The sequence below is a fragment of the Dermacentor variabilis genome, chromosome 5 (genome assembly GCF_050947875.1).
Source record: "Dermacentor variabilis isolate Ectoservices chromosome 5, ASM5094787v1, whole genome shotgun sequence".
NCBI lineage: Eukaryota > Metazoa > Arthropoda > Arachnida > Ixodida > Ixodidae > Dermacentor > Dermacentor variabilis.
Window position 1 is genome coordinate 127,029,577 of NC_134572.1, and position 12,269 is coordinate 127,041,845.

At 45.9% G+C, this 12,269-nt stretch overlaps 1 protein-coding gene across 1 annotated transcript in view; it reads right to left on the reverse strand.

Annotated features, from left to right (window-relative positions):
• Window positions 1-1,200: 1,200 nt before the first annotated feature.
• The window catches only part of LOC142581964 (uncharacterized), an 89,914-nt gene continuing 78,845 nt past the window's right edge, over window positions 1,201-12,269 (reverse strand). Inside the window, exon 3 of the mRNA XM_075691399.1 lies at window positions 1,201-2,072. Coding sequence (XP_075547514.1) covers window positions 2,038-2,072 — 35 coding nt within the window. The 3' untranslated portion in view covers window positions 1,201-2,037. The remainder of the gene's footprint in view (window positions 2,073-12,269) is intronic.

The following is a 12,269-nucleotide window of genomic DNA, read 5'->3' on the forward strand; positions in this document are numbered from 1 at the left end:
CGCTGAAAATATGTAGCCAATAGAACTGCACAAGCAAGAAAACAAGTGTGCTAGCGCCATCGAACTCCGCAGCTGGACTGGCCGAGGAAGAACATGGCGGACGAACATAGCAGCTCCTAGCTTGAAGTGGGCGCTTTCCAATAAAGTGCGCCGGGAGCGCCGCAAATGTTTTCGCTACTTAGCTAGCTCATAAAGGGAGTTTAGGGACCACCACACTGTTAATGAGGAAAGCAGCGTGAGAGTACACGCGCACGGCGTTAACTAACGGCAAGTTTATTTCGAAGCTCCTAAACATTCTTACACGAGGCAAAATATTTCACTGGGCGTATCAGAGAAGATACCCATAAATGAAATCATGCGGAGGTTGTGCCGATAGCTTAACTGAACTTTCTCAGCTTTTAGTTTATGTAGTCCACAGGTACGCACATGTCGCAATGATGACGAAAATGCTATGTGGAAGTATTTTGGATCATAAGAAAAAATTGCATTGAATTCATTATTAATAGAATAAGAGCTGCCGGGACAGAAGTATATCCGAAATACGCGCATCAAAAATTACGCTGGGACGGAACTGTAAATAGTTTCCGAACGTCTTGGCGCTGACTTGTAAGTTCTCAAGAACGTCTGTAGAGCGGAAAGGCGGTAGCTGCAAAACAGAGAAGGAACTCTCGATTGTAGATGTAGAATATTTGCAACAGCTTTAAGGAAGCCCTATGCTAAGCCCAAGCGCACAGCACTTCAAGTGAAGACGAGGGTGGAGCAATCGAGGAGAGTGCGCAACCAAGCTACAAAGCAACACGAATGTACATGTGATATATATTTGGTTGGTTCTTCTTTCTTATAGGTTGATTGCACAGCCTACGCAATATGCCAATGACAGGTGTACCTCTTCCGACTACTTAATCAATATGCAAGCGCCAGTTGAAAGACTCGTCATAAGTAATCCAGATGTATTTAATGGGCCCTACCTGTGGTATGTCTTCAAGGTGCATGTTGAATATTGCAGTAGAAGTCTCGTGCCACTTCAGTCTTCGTTGTACGCTTATGAGGCCGCTGGTTGCTAGAGCTTTCAAATACTTACCTTGCAGAGTTTGCTCTTCAAAGCGTCCAACAACATAGAAGCCAACAGTATTGGGGAATGTTTAACTATGCAGTGCTCAAGCACAGTTCTACATCACAGAAAATTTTCAAAACTTCACCTTTATTTCTCGCCATGGAGGGCACATTTGTGCTTAAAGCAATAAAATTTATCAATAAAGCTAATTAGCACCGCCGTTAGCAATCCTATTAATAAGCTGCTCACAACCGCATTTGGCTCCAGCCTATTAATATCGCTACTTGTGTTTCACGCGCGCAAATTTGAATTTTGAAGCCGCAAGCGCAGCAGTATAGAGATGGTGCGTTATGTATTACAGGATTAAAAGGGTCCTGAACCACCTTGGTAGCTTGGTAAAAACACAGTACACGAGTAACGTACGCTGCCGTGAATATTTCTGCTAAATTTTGCAGTCGCGCGCAACTCGTGGTTTTCTGTGCTTTCAGCTTTTCATCACCTCCAACAACATCCACTCCTTATCCTTCCTCTGCTTTTAGCAACTTTATAACAAAGTAAGCCTTCGTCTAATCAGTGCTAGGTATCGATGACCCGCCCTCCCTCCAACTGTCCTTAGGCTGTGCCGAATATTCCCTACCAACACCTATAATTAGTTCAACTCGTGGCACGTGATGTGTGAGTTGTCGTGCACACATCGGCATTGCACGTCGTCATCGTCGTCTGGCCACAGCTGATTCCAGTCTTGTTGTTCTTGTGTGTGCGAAACCACGCCTTTGGCTGAAATGTGGGCAAGGGTGCCAATGGCCACGTCGCCGTGACGATAAATTTGGCTGCTCTGAGGTTGCTTAGAGACCTGGCGTTCGAGCTGGACCACTCAAGCCTGGGTCAGCGGCTGTGCGGCGGAACGCGCACCAAGTTGCTCCTGCTCGAGGGACTGTCGTTAGAAGTCCGTGGTGATTCGAAGTCCGTGGGGGTGAGATCCATTATCGACACCTCCGTTGAGCACGCTTCTCTGGAGCTGTACAAAAATGAAAAAAAGGAAACTTTTGAGAAGGTTGGTCTCTCCTTCAGGCAGAAATAAACGCTCGTGACCTGTTTCAATAAGTTTTCAGGAATTTGCATACTGTCGGATAGACAGTCGGTGCTACGGACAACAGGTCGGTGCTCGGACAACATCCGATAGCGAGTTTTTCACCGAAAAAGAAATGCTTTCGACCCAATACTCGGCGGGTACGGTTCGAGCGCCTCCAAAAATGATCGCCCCAAATGTTTCTCCCTACGAACACAGTAATAATTGCAAACTCTCTAAATGGAACCTTCCATATGAGTCGTATTGTTCCCTGTTGCCGAAAACTTGCTTACCAAAATCAGTACCATCCCTGTAATTCCCGTGCCGTTTCGTATGTACACGCGATAATAGGAAACTGCATACGGGGCGTGCCTGTAATCAATTTGCTGACAGCCGTGATGCAGACCCAAGCAACTTGTGGAGCATAACGGCCAGCGTCCACGCCACCCCTTATGACTCCGACCCTTTCTTAGTGCGGTACGTTTTTGACAGCCAGATGAATCTCTTCAATTTGCGTCCAGTATGGGATGGTACGCGGAAACACGGGCACGGCTCATCGCATAATTGCTTTCTCTGCGAATGGTCGTTCGCACCTTTCGTGGCGTGAGCGAGTGTCCATTTAGTCAAGGTACCAATTAGGAAGTTTTGGTTTGGCCATGGGCCTAATCATCACAGAAGCTTAACACCAGAACTAATCTCTTCGTTCCTGAACATACATGCAATTACACTTGCACATTCACAAGCATGGAAGATACTGCAAAATCTTTTGCAATGCCATATGATGTTGCAATGCCATTTCATGTTGATCAACAACGCGAAAGTTCGGGCTAACTGGTATCTCATGATCAAACGACCTAACGCGCAGAAGTCACTGACACGGGAAAAATAAGAGCGGCGCTGATGTTTGACTTATCCCGTCTGTGTCTATAGTATTTGCAAGCTAAAAACGTTAGAACACGTATTCGACATAAATGTGTGCACACACAACGCGTTGCTTTTACTTTATTCTAATGTCAATACAGCCTAGGATAAATTCATTGAAATTGCGTTCGTTTAACAACATAATTGTAATGCGAAGGCACAATCACAAGGACGTCACGCAGGCATCTCAGAGGAGCTACGAGAAATCTATTCAAAATGCATCGAAATACAGTATATTTATTGTTCCCAACACGCAGGTGCACTGCAGCCACCTCGGACAGAATACCGAGGTCAATTATCGGAACTATCAACATGATTTTATTGACGTAAAGAAGATATGCTCCACGTTGTACAAAAGAGAAGAATTCAAACGTGCAAAAGCACTACGTTTTTTTTTTCTTCTACGTAAATAAGCGCTTCCAATACCTGGCGTGCCTTTGTGTCTTTACTTTTGCCCGGGAACTTCACATCATAACATCTCGGCTGACAAGAGCAGGTTCTACAGTGCACTCAAAGATGCGCATTGAAGCCATTAGCGTGCTCCTTCATTCGGTTATTGGCGCAGTAGCCAGTTTGTTCTACATAGGACTTTCCACAAGACAGTGGGATTTCCGTACCTCGTTTCAATGGCTGATGCGTACTTTTGTCTCACTGATAACAACATAGCAGATGATTCTGCCACAGAAGCGTTTTTAGGGCAGTCAACAGGGAGAGCTCCTGTGAATCGCGAACATCCTAAAGACAAAACTTTTCGCCATTTCATTTCTGAACTTCAGCTCATCGTCCTTGTGTTTTAAAAGGTCTTAGCCAAATGGAAGGCACCTTCTTTTAAGGCGTAACAACAGGATTGCACAATATAATCCAGCATGGTCCCTTAAAGCCGCGAGGGCTGCCTCTCCATGTTCCACTGGGTGAAACCAAGTGGGTGATAAGACCTTGACATCTGGTCTTGCAAGTACATTTGAACTGAAAAGAGGAGGCTTCCAGACAGCATGGGAAGTAGTATTATTCATGAGCGTCTATAACCGTTCGCTCTTCTATAAGGACAAATGGTATATGGGGCGAAGATGTGCCGTGCATTGTACTCGCATTGGTAGCATAGACTGAATTGATGGAATCGTGGTGACACACTCACGACTCGGAGAGAGACATTCTAAGTAAGAGTGGCTAACCCTGCCGGTCTGCGTGCTATTTAAGACGCGCAACCGTGATAAGTTTAATTCACGTTACTATAGTAATCGCCCACTGTCTGCGTATTCGCCCAGGAGCAGAGGTCGTAGCCATGATGGCTGAGAAGCAGATCTGAAATACCTTAATTACCGTTAGCTGCCAATGTCTTAGCTTGAAATATAATAACAGCACTTTGTGTCAATCACGAAGCTCTCATATCTCCCGAGTATGGTAAAATAGAGTATTTCAGCCTCTTACGGGAATGCGTAAGCAGGGTCAGAGAAGACACCTCTTAAAAGCTCCTATAAGGAGCATGACGTTCATGTGCGTGTCAATCCCTAGGAAGAGTAGAGAGAGAGAGTAGAATTTATTGATAGGAAAGACAGAGAGGTCGACCTGAGCTCGGGCGCTCTAGTCTGCTACTCTACACTGGGGAAATCTCTGGTTGGTACTCCCGTCATGCATGTCGATTTTTACTTTTAAAAACGCTAGACATTGGGGAGCTCAACAAAATGGTGAATTGGATCATTTGGTGTGGATTCTGTGTTAGGTATGTGCGAAGGCACAATGGCGTCCTGTGTTCTGTCATCTTTGTCAGTTCGCGCTTTCCTAACAATGAGCAGTAGAAAGTCCGTCCTCACACTGCCGCACCAGTCATATAGGGGCAGTTGCTCTTGAGAAATTTTCGCGAGCCACAGTACACCCTCCCACCCCCTATTCTCCCCTAACAGTGAAACAAAACAAAATTTCACGACATAACCCTTAGCAGAACGTTCCGCCAAAGAAGTTCTTCGACGCGGCGTCCTTGCAGTACACTCGCAGAGTAGTTCAAGAAATCGCTTTAAGGTCGCATGCAATGAGGCGGTTGCCGAGGAAAGAGTGTTTGCACTCCCAAATCGACAGCGCGCATCGAAAGAAGGGACGCGCGATAGAAAGTTCATCCAACTTTCCTTCTTTTTCAGTAGGAGTCAGAATACTAGTACCATCTTCAACATTTCCCTCTAGCCCGCCCTGTGCTAACCTGTTTGCTGGAGGAATGTTGCGCCCTGGTTCCAGCAATGCCACGAGTGTGACTCACTCCATGTTTTCCGGCAATCCCTAGGTTTCGCTTCCCAATTTTCCTTTTCACCATCTCCGGAAATAACACCACTTACTTCTGATGCTGATTGCGTGCACCTTGCAACAAGAAACGTGCCAGCAGCTTGGGCCATTACAGTCCCCGACGCCAACATTGCATTGGGAAACAGGTCCTGTGAGGGTCCCATCCTAAGCAGGCGGGTGCTCCCGTCCTTGTTCCTATCCTACCGATGAGGCCGGGCATTGAGCAACCTTCGCCAACTGGGCACGGGGCATATAAATATCATTCCCGATACTCCTCCATGGCTGCTACAGTTCCAGTAGCCAGCTAATTCCAGGATCAAGGTTTCCATCACGACAACCCTTCATAGCATGGGCCCCGGAAATAAAACGCGCCATACCCATGTCACGCATAACATTGGAATGCAAATTCATTAAACGCTCTATGCGAGGAGCTTCTGCTCCTATTGACCGTACCTCAGGACACTAGCAGTTACTGTGCCCACATTTATTTTTCAATCAGCGCCTTGGGTAATATTTCAAAACCCTATTCATTTACTTTAAACTGGCTTTAAATCCGTTATTGCACAGGAGTAGGAACGGGTCTCCCCACTTTTCTTAATGTGTCTTTTGGCACATTACGGGAAAGAGCTTATCAATGGGCCCGGTGCGTGACGGCTGTGGGACCACAAATCTTAGAAGTTATTTCCGAGATTAGAGTGCCACGCTCCAAAGCGCAAAGGGAAATTTGGGAGCTCAAGGGCAAGACAGAGAAGCGAGATATTAGACGCAACATGCCGAATGATTCTACAAATGTTTTGTCTATACAAGCGGAAGAGTAGGAGAGAAAAGGCAGGCAAGTTAGCCAGAAATGCGTTTCATTGGCTGCTCAACATTGAGGGACAGGAAAGGGGAATGGAAAGATGAAGCAGAGCAAGTAGTAGGAGGGAAAGAAAAATTCGGTGAGTTCGCGGACGCGTTTGGAATGCCTCGCCAAGTCAAAGGCGTTCACATAAGCCAGCATCCTTCAAGAGATCACAAAAATAGTTGCGCCGCGTGCTTCGAATGCATTTAGAAGCAGTGAGTCTTTTCCAGCAGTTTTTTGCTCGTATATTAGTTATAAGAAAAATGTCGCCGTCGAATGTTTGTTGTTTAATAAATTCAAGATAAATTTAGATGCGCTTGCATATACAGCAGTGAGGAGAGTTATTAGAAACCAAAGATGTGATGGTTGGTATGCAGCTAATTGATAACATGTATGCTTTTCTTGAACGTCATCGCAAAAATAAAAATCATGCAGCGTAAGTACTGCGCCGGTCACGAAATTGTCTCTGAACATGTATTGGAAGACAAAATGGAGTTTGTAAAGCATAAGAAGTTTCAATGTAGAGTAATATATAGCTCTATTACACCAAAACAACGAGCTTGAAATGAAGATAATCTTAGTTTCTGATGCTGCGTAATAATTAAACGTTATGCGTTCTTTTTAGTCCTGTTCTTCAATTCTGGTTATCTTACCCGCCAGTTTAAGTCAAGTTCATGGTTTCTTAGGAAAGTAACACAAAATCATGTCAGCGACCCGTTATTGCTGTTGCCTGGGTATCATGTGTCTATGTAACAAACTTCACCTTAACTTATACTTTGGTTAAGTATACAGCATAATTACCATTCTCATTTATCCTCCATCACACTTGAGGCCAATGGACTGATGTGGACTGTCTGAGATTCTTTAGAATGCACCTAAAAGATACAAGTAAACGCATGTCTTTGCGTTCAGCACAGGTCGGAATGTGTCCTCAGCAGTTGGTAATCGAACCCATGATTTCAAGCTTAAAAACCGAGCGTCATAAACACTCACTGAAGCGGCGATACTAGGACGCAGCAACCTAAAGTAACTCAGCCAATATATACGCGACATTAGAAAGCGATCACCTATATGTGTCCCACATCATTTGTAACTCTCTGTGCAGTTAGGTAATCTCAAATCTCCGAGGTTAACAGTGTCATAATGTCTTGTCTAGGCCACGTGAAAACGTACGGAGATTGGAAAACTATTCTTGGCGCTCCTTTTGCGTGTTTCGAGCAGACGAGCAAAATTGCACTCGGAAAGGCTGGTCGCTCTGTGCAGCAGCAGTCACTAATGGACACCCATTGTCGCAAGATGAGAAATAAGAACGAATCAGTGGAGAGAGCCCCTCGGTCGACGAACCAACGTTCCGTCCGGCTGGCGCAATCGTAATACAATGGTAGCAAGCAAAATGAGCCATGTGTGCCACCAGGCACGTGCACGCGGTTCGCTCGCCCCCACGGGCAATACGAATGGCCGCAATCCGGCTTTGAACCTCAGTCGCCGGGTCCGCTGACAGGTCTTTGTTTTGGACCCCGCACCCGCGGAACGATCATTGCTCCTCGCAGCGGAGACAGACCCTGTTTTTGTTCCCACCACTTCTATCTCTCTCTCTCTTTGTGGCGTATAAGACCGAGAGGTGTCACGAGGCTTCGCCCATTTCATTAGTGACTGACCATAAATCTATTTCTCCTCTTCTCCGCGGCAGCTAAAGAGGGCACTCCCTCCTGCTCGTTTCCCGAACGGTTCGATCGTGAGGGGGCGAGTGGATAGGCCACTGGTACGCGTCATAACCGGAGTTGAAACGTGAAGTATAATTATAACATTTTGTGTACTAATTTTTCCCGCTGGTGTGCGTGTCTCTCTCAGAGGCACCAAAAACTCTAATATGCTTAAAGATAGAGAAAGAGAAACGAAAAGCAAAAGTTAGGGAGGTTAACCAAGGGCGTACCTAGTTGGCTACCCTACACTTCGGGATGAGGAAAGGGGAAGATTAGATCAGAAGGTGGGAGAAGAAATATAATGGAGTCGGTCATTCAGAGAGTCAGTCGCAGAGGAATATCCACTGTCACAAGCGCTCGCCCAGTCCAGTAGCCTTCAAGAATGGCAAGAGCGCTTTTGTGGCCTTTTGCATGCAAGAATCCATAGGCCATGGTCCCAGGACCTTTTCCTCGTAGAGCACCCTGTTATCTAATAGGCTGATTTTAGTTCGTAGAGTACGTCGTTGAGCGTCACAGGATGGGCAATGGCACAGAAGGTGCTCTACAGACTCATCGCACCAGCATAAATCACTTAGAAATAACACAACCACCCTTGAAACGTTGTCCGAAGTCAACTATTTTTCTAAGCCTAATATCTATATTGCACACCTAAATCGGAACTGCGTGCTTTTGATTTCGTTGTTATGTTCTCCGCTACAACGACTAAAATTTTCCTAAACAAAATGAAATTATCTTCAATGGCTTCCTGCCCATTTCCGTCAATTGTCGTGGTTCGCGCTGGACTCAAACTTAAATCACTATCAACGTATTCGTGGAGCATTTATCTGCGAACATCGTACGTTTCCCGAAATATTTGCGTTATCACTGCTAGCATGCAGGAAGGGCAGCGCAAAGTGGAAGGTGTTTTTAGATTCTGTTTACTTTCTTAAATTGTTGACCATAAAACTTGGTCAAGTTACACTGAAAACGACACGTCTCAATGATTTGCCCTAGCCAAACTAACCACTACGTGCTATACGACATGCTGTATATGCGTGTTTTATTGCCACACTATTCTATCACTAAAGTTGCTCATGTCATGTCTTACATTCTTGACAAATTTATTCCTCAGAATTTTGAGAATGGTCAGTCATAAACCAATGTCATGAAACTAACAATCCGACAGCACATGCCTTTTATCTTAAATCTTCTCAGACTTAAATATCATAAGCGCGAGACAACAACAGAGCTCAATCCTGAAAATGAGGCAAGTTTATTGGTGCGGACGTGCACTGAAGTAAATTTAGCGGCAGAAACAATAAAGCGGGCTTCGAACAAGAAAAAAATTGTCAGAGGTATCTTCCTAGATATAAGGAAAGGCTTTCGGCTCAGTGTACCACAATATTTTGCAGTACAAGCTCGAATGCTATGGATTCATAGGGATAACTTCAAAACTTTTTCACAGCTATTTGACTCAGCAGACTCAGTTCCTCGAAATACTTGGCAACAAATCTGACAGGAAACTCACTGAAACGACAGCACCACAAAATTCGGTTCTCGGACCGAACTTGTTTCCAATCTTCATCAATGATTATCCCCTTTCTTTGACCCACACGGAAGCAGCTCTATATGCAAATGGCACTACCTTGCCTGTAGCACAGCGCTCTCGTCAAGATGTAGGATTACTCACTAATAAACAACTGCAAGTAACTCCTCAACGGTTTCAAAGAATCAAATTAGTTTTAAATACAAAGAAAACTAAGTACATTGTTTTCGCCTCTAACCAAAAAGTGATACCTAAAACCTGGGAGCTGTACATTGTGGGAACTGTTATTGAGAAGATGAATGCACAAACTTACCTTGGCGTGACTCTCGACTCATTTTCCATTGCGCAACTCGTATTAATCACCTATGCATAAACTAAGCTTTGGATGCTTCACGTTATTTAAGACTTCAAAATATCTCGATTTACAGACACTCCGTATATCCTACTTTAACGTATTTTACTCTCACCTGATACGTTGTATAGAATTATGGGGCTACACGTAGGCTTCATATAGTTCGGCAAGTAGCGTCCTGCAAAAAAGTACTGTGCGAACGATTGCTTCAGCGCCCAAGAACGCACCACAGAACCTTTCAGAAATCTCAACGTAATACCATTTAACATCGATAGGCAATATAAAAACGCGTCATTAGCGCACAGAATATTTTACAAGAATGTACCCTATCACTCACCAGTTTTATAAAACGCAGGTGTAACACTCGACAGATGGAACAAAAATATCTTAATCTTCGATAATCCACAATGCTAATTGCCATCGAACAATGTCCATTGCTGGCGCAAGAATTTGGAACAATATACGCAGCTTGATTACATGTCTGCCAAATATTTCACCGTCACTCAAGAGACGCTTTCTTTTGGGGACTACCAGTCGCCATATTAATATTGTGCTCACAAAGTACTGCTCATATTATATGTCACACTGATGTTACTTTCCCCTTAACATTGTACTCGCGAACGCTGTACTTACACAATCATTTTGTAATCGATCCTCAGCTAACTATATCAGCTATAGGTACACATAGCGTCACAGTCATTTTGTATATCTTTGTAGTACAATAAAATAATCTTCTTCGTCTACCTCTGGGATTGGCCCAGGAGAGAGGTTTAAAATATACCAGATAAGAAAAAGTGGTGACCGGTAAAGTCACTAAGAAAAACGTTGGCTTTAATTAATAAACATAAATGACATTTTTCGATGGCAGGATTCAAACAGAAGACCCCTAGCACAACAGCTCGTTTTCACTTAGCCCGCTTACGTTTACTTCAATTCATACTGCCACTACAGCGACGAGTCTTAAACTTCGGCTAATATTGTAACATGTCGGTACTGCATCCACTGCTTCTTTCATATGGCGAAAGTGTGATATTTTTCTCTTACTTATCTTCAAGTACGCTCAACCTGAATAGCGTTATAAAAAATGGCTGTGGCTTAGCTAAGGTTAAGCCCAGGATGCGAAGCATACTAGCCTATATTTTAACGCGACAGCATTAAGGAGCTCGTGTCGCAGAAAAGCCGGTGTCGTCGGCGTCGGCTCATGCGTGCGGCGCTTGCTCAGGCGCACATTTCCTTGTCGCGCCGAACGCTGCGTTGCTCGACGCTCACCGCATCCGATGCGGGGCGCGTAGTCGCTGCGCCGTAGCAAAGCCACCTAGAAACAGTCTCTGTAGCACGCCGAAAACTTCGCTTCTCATTCCAACGAGCAGCTCTGTCTCCAGGAGGCATCTCACCTCGTCAGTGTCTAGCAGAGGCTACCGCCGCGACGCCGCGAGCGACGGCGCGAGTTGGAGCCCCGTTTCTCCTCTGTCGAGACGTCACGGTGTCACGTGGTCAGCCTTGAAGGCGATGCCGCGAGCGACGGCGCGAGTTGGAGCCCCGTTTCTCCTCTGTCGTGACGTCACGGTGTCACGTGGTATTGAAGGCGGCACCGCCGCGCCTGAGGAGCTGGGTTGAGCTCTAGTAATATGCTTCGCATAAAAGAAGGCAAGATCATGCTGCACCAACTGGCGCAACCTTCCAACCTTCTGTCACTGATGAGCCTGCAGACGTTACAAGGTGTACACGTAACCTGATCTATTCGCGCGAGAACCACATGAACGTTCACTTCAGTGCTTCCATCCTTGCTGCTGCACAAAAACGACGACAACAGCCACGCTGCTCACGGCGGTGCCGGCGTCCATACGGTGGCAGCAGCAGCACCAAACGAGCGCCCTGCTCCTGACCCGCTCCGTTCTTCGGCGCAGACCGCGTATTTGCATCGCAAATGAGGTTAACTCCGTGTGGTGCTTACGAGCGCGGCATGCGTGCGCGTAAACATCGCTCTTCCTCCTCCGCGTGTGTCGGGCGTCGGAACAGTGCATGGTGTACGTGGTGCATGCGGGCTCTCACGTGGTCGTCTTGTCTCGAGCGACGACGACGCTTCTGCTCGTTTCCGCCGGTCGGCAGCACTACGAGGGGACCGCTACCAGCAGCGCCGGCTGAACGCTGCTGGATTACAATGCGCGGGGAATAATTGTTCGCTGGTGTTGCTTGTCGGAACTGTAGCATGATCACTGAGCCATGGTACGCTACCGTGATCACATCCCGAGGTGGCTTCTCTGCTGGACAAAGTATTTTCGAATTATTCTCGGCATTCTCATCTTCCTAGCCTGCACCTCATACGGCACCGATGCACGCAAGCTGCGCTGTGTAGGGCTCTTTTTTTCGCGCCCTGCGCGCCCGCGTGGTTGTGCGAGTTTTATTCGCGTATGCCTGTTCTCTCTGTAAGTGCAATGCGCTCTCGTGCGTACGTGTTGTACTTGCAAAATGCATGTGCTATAGAATAAACTAACGCCGTAAGAAGAGGTATGCGACCGCCATATTTAGATAC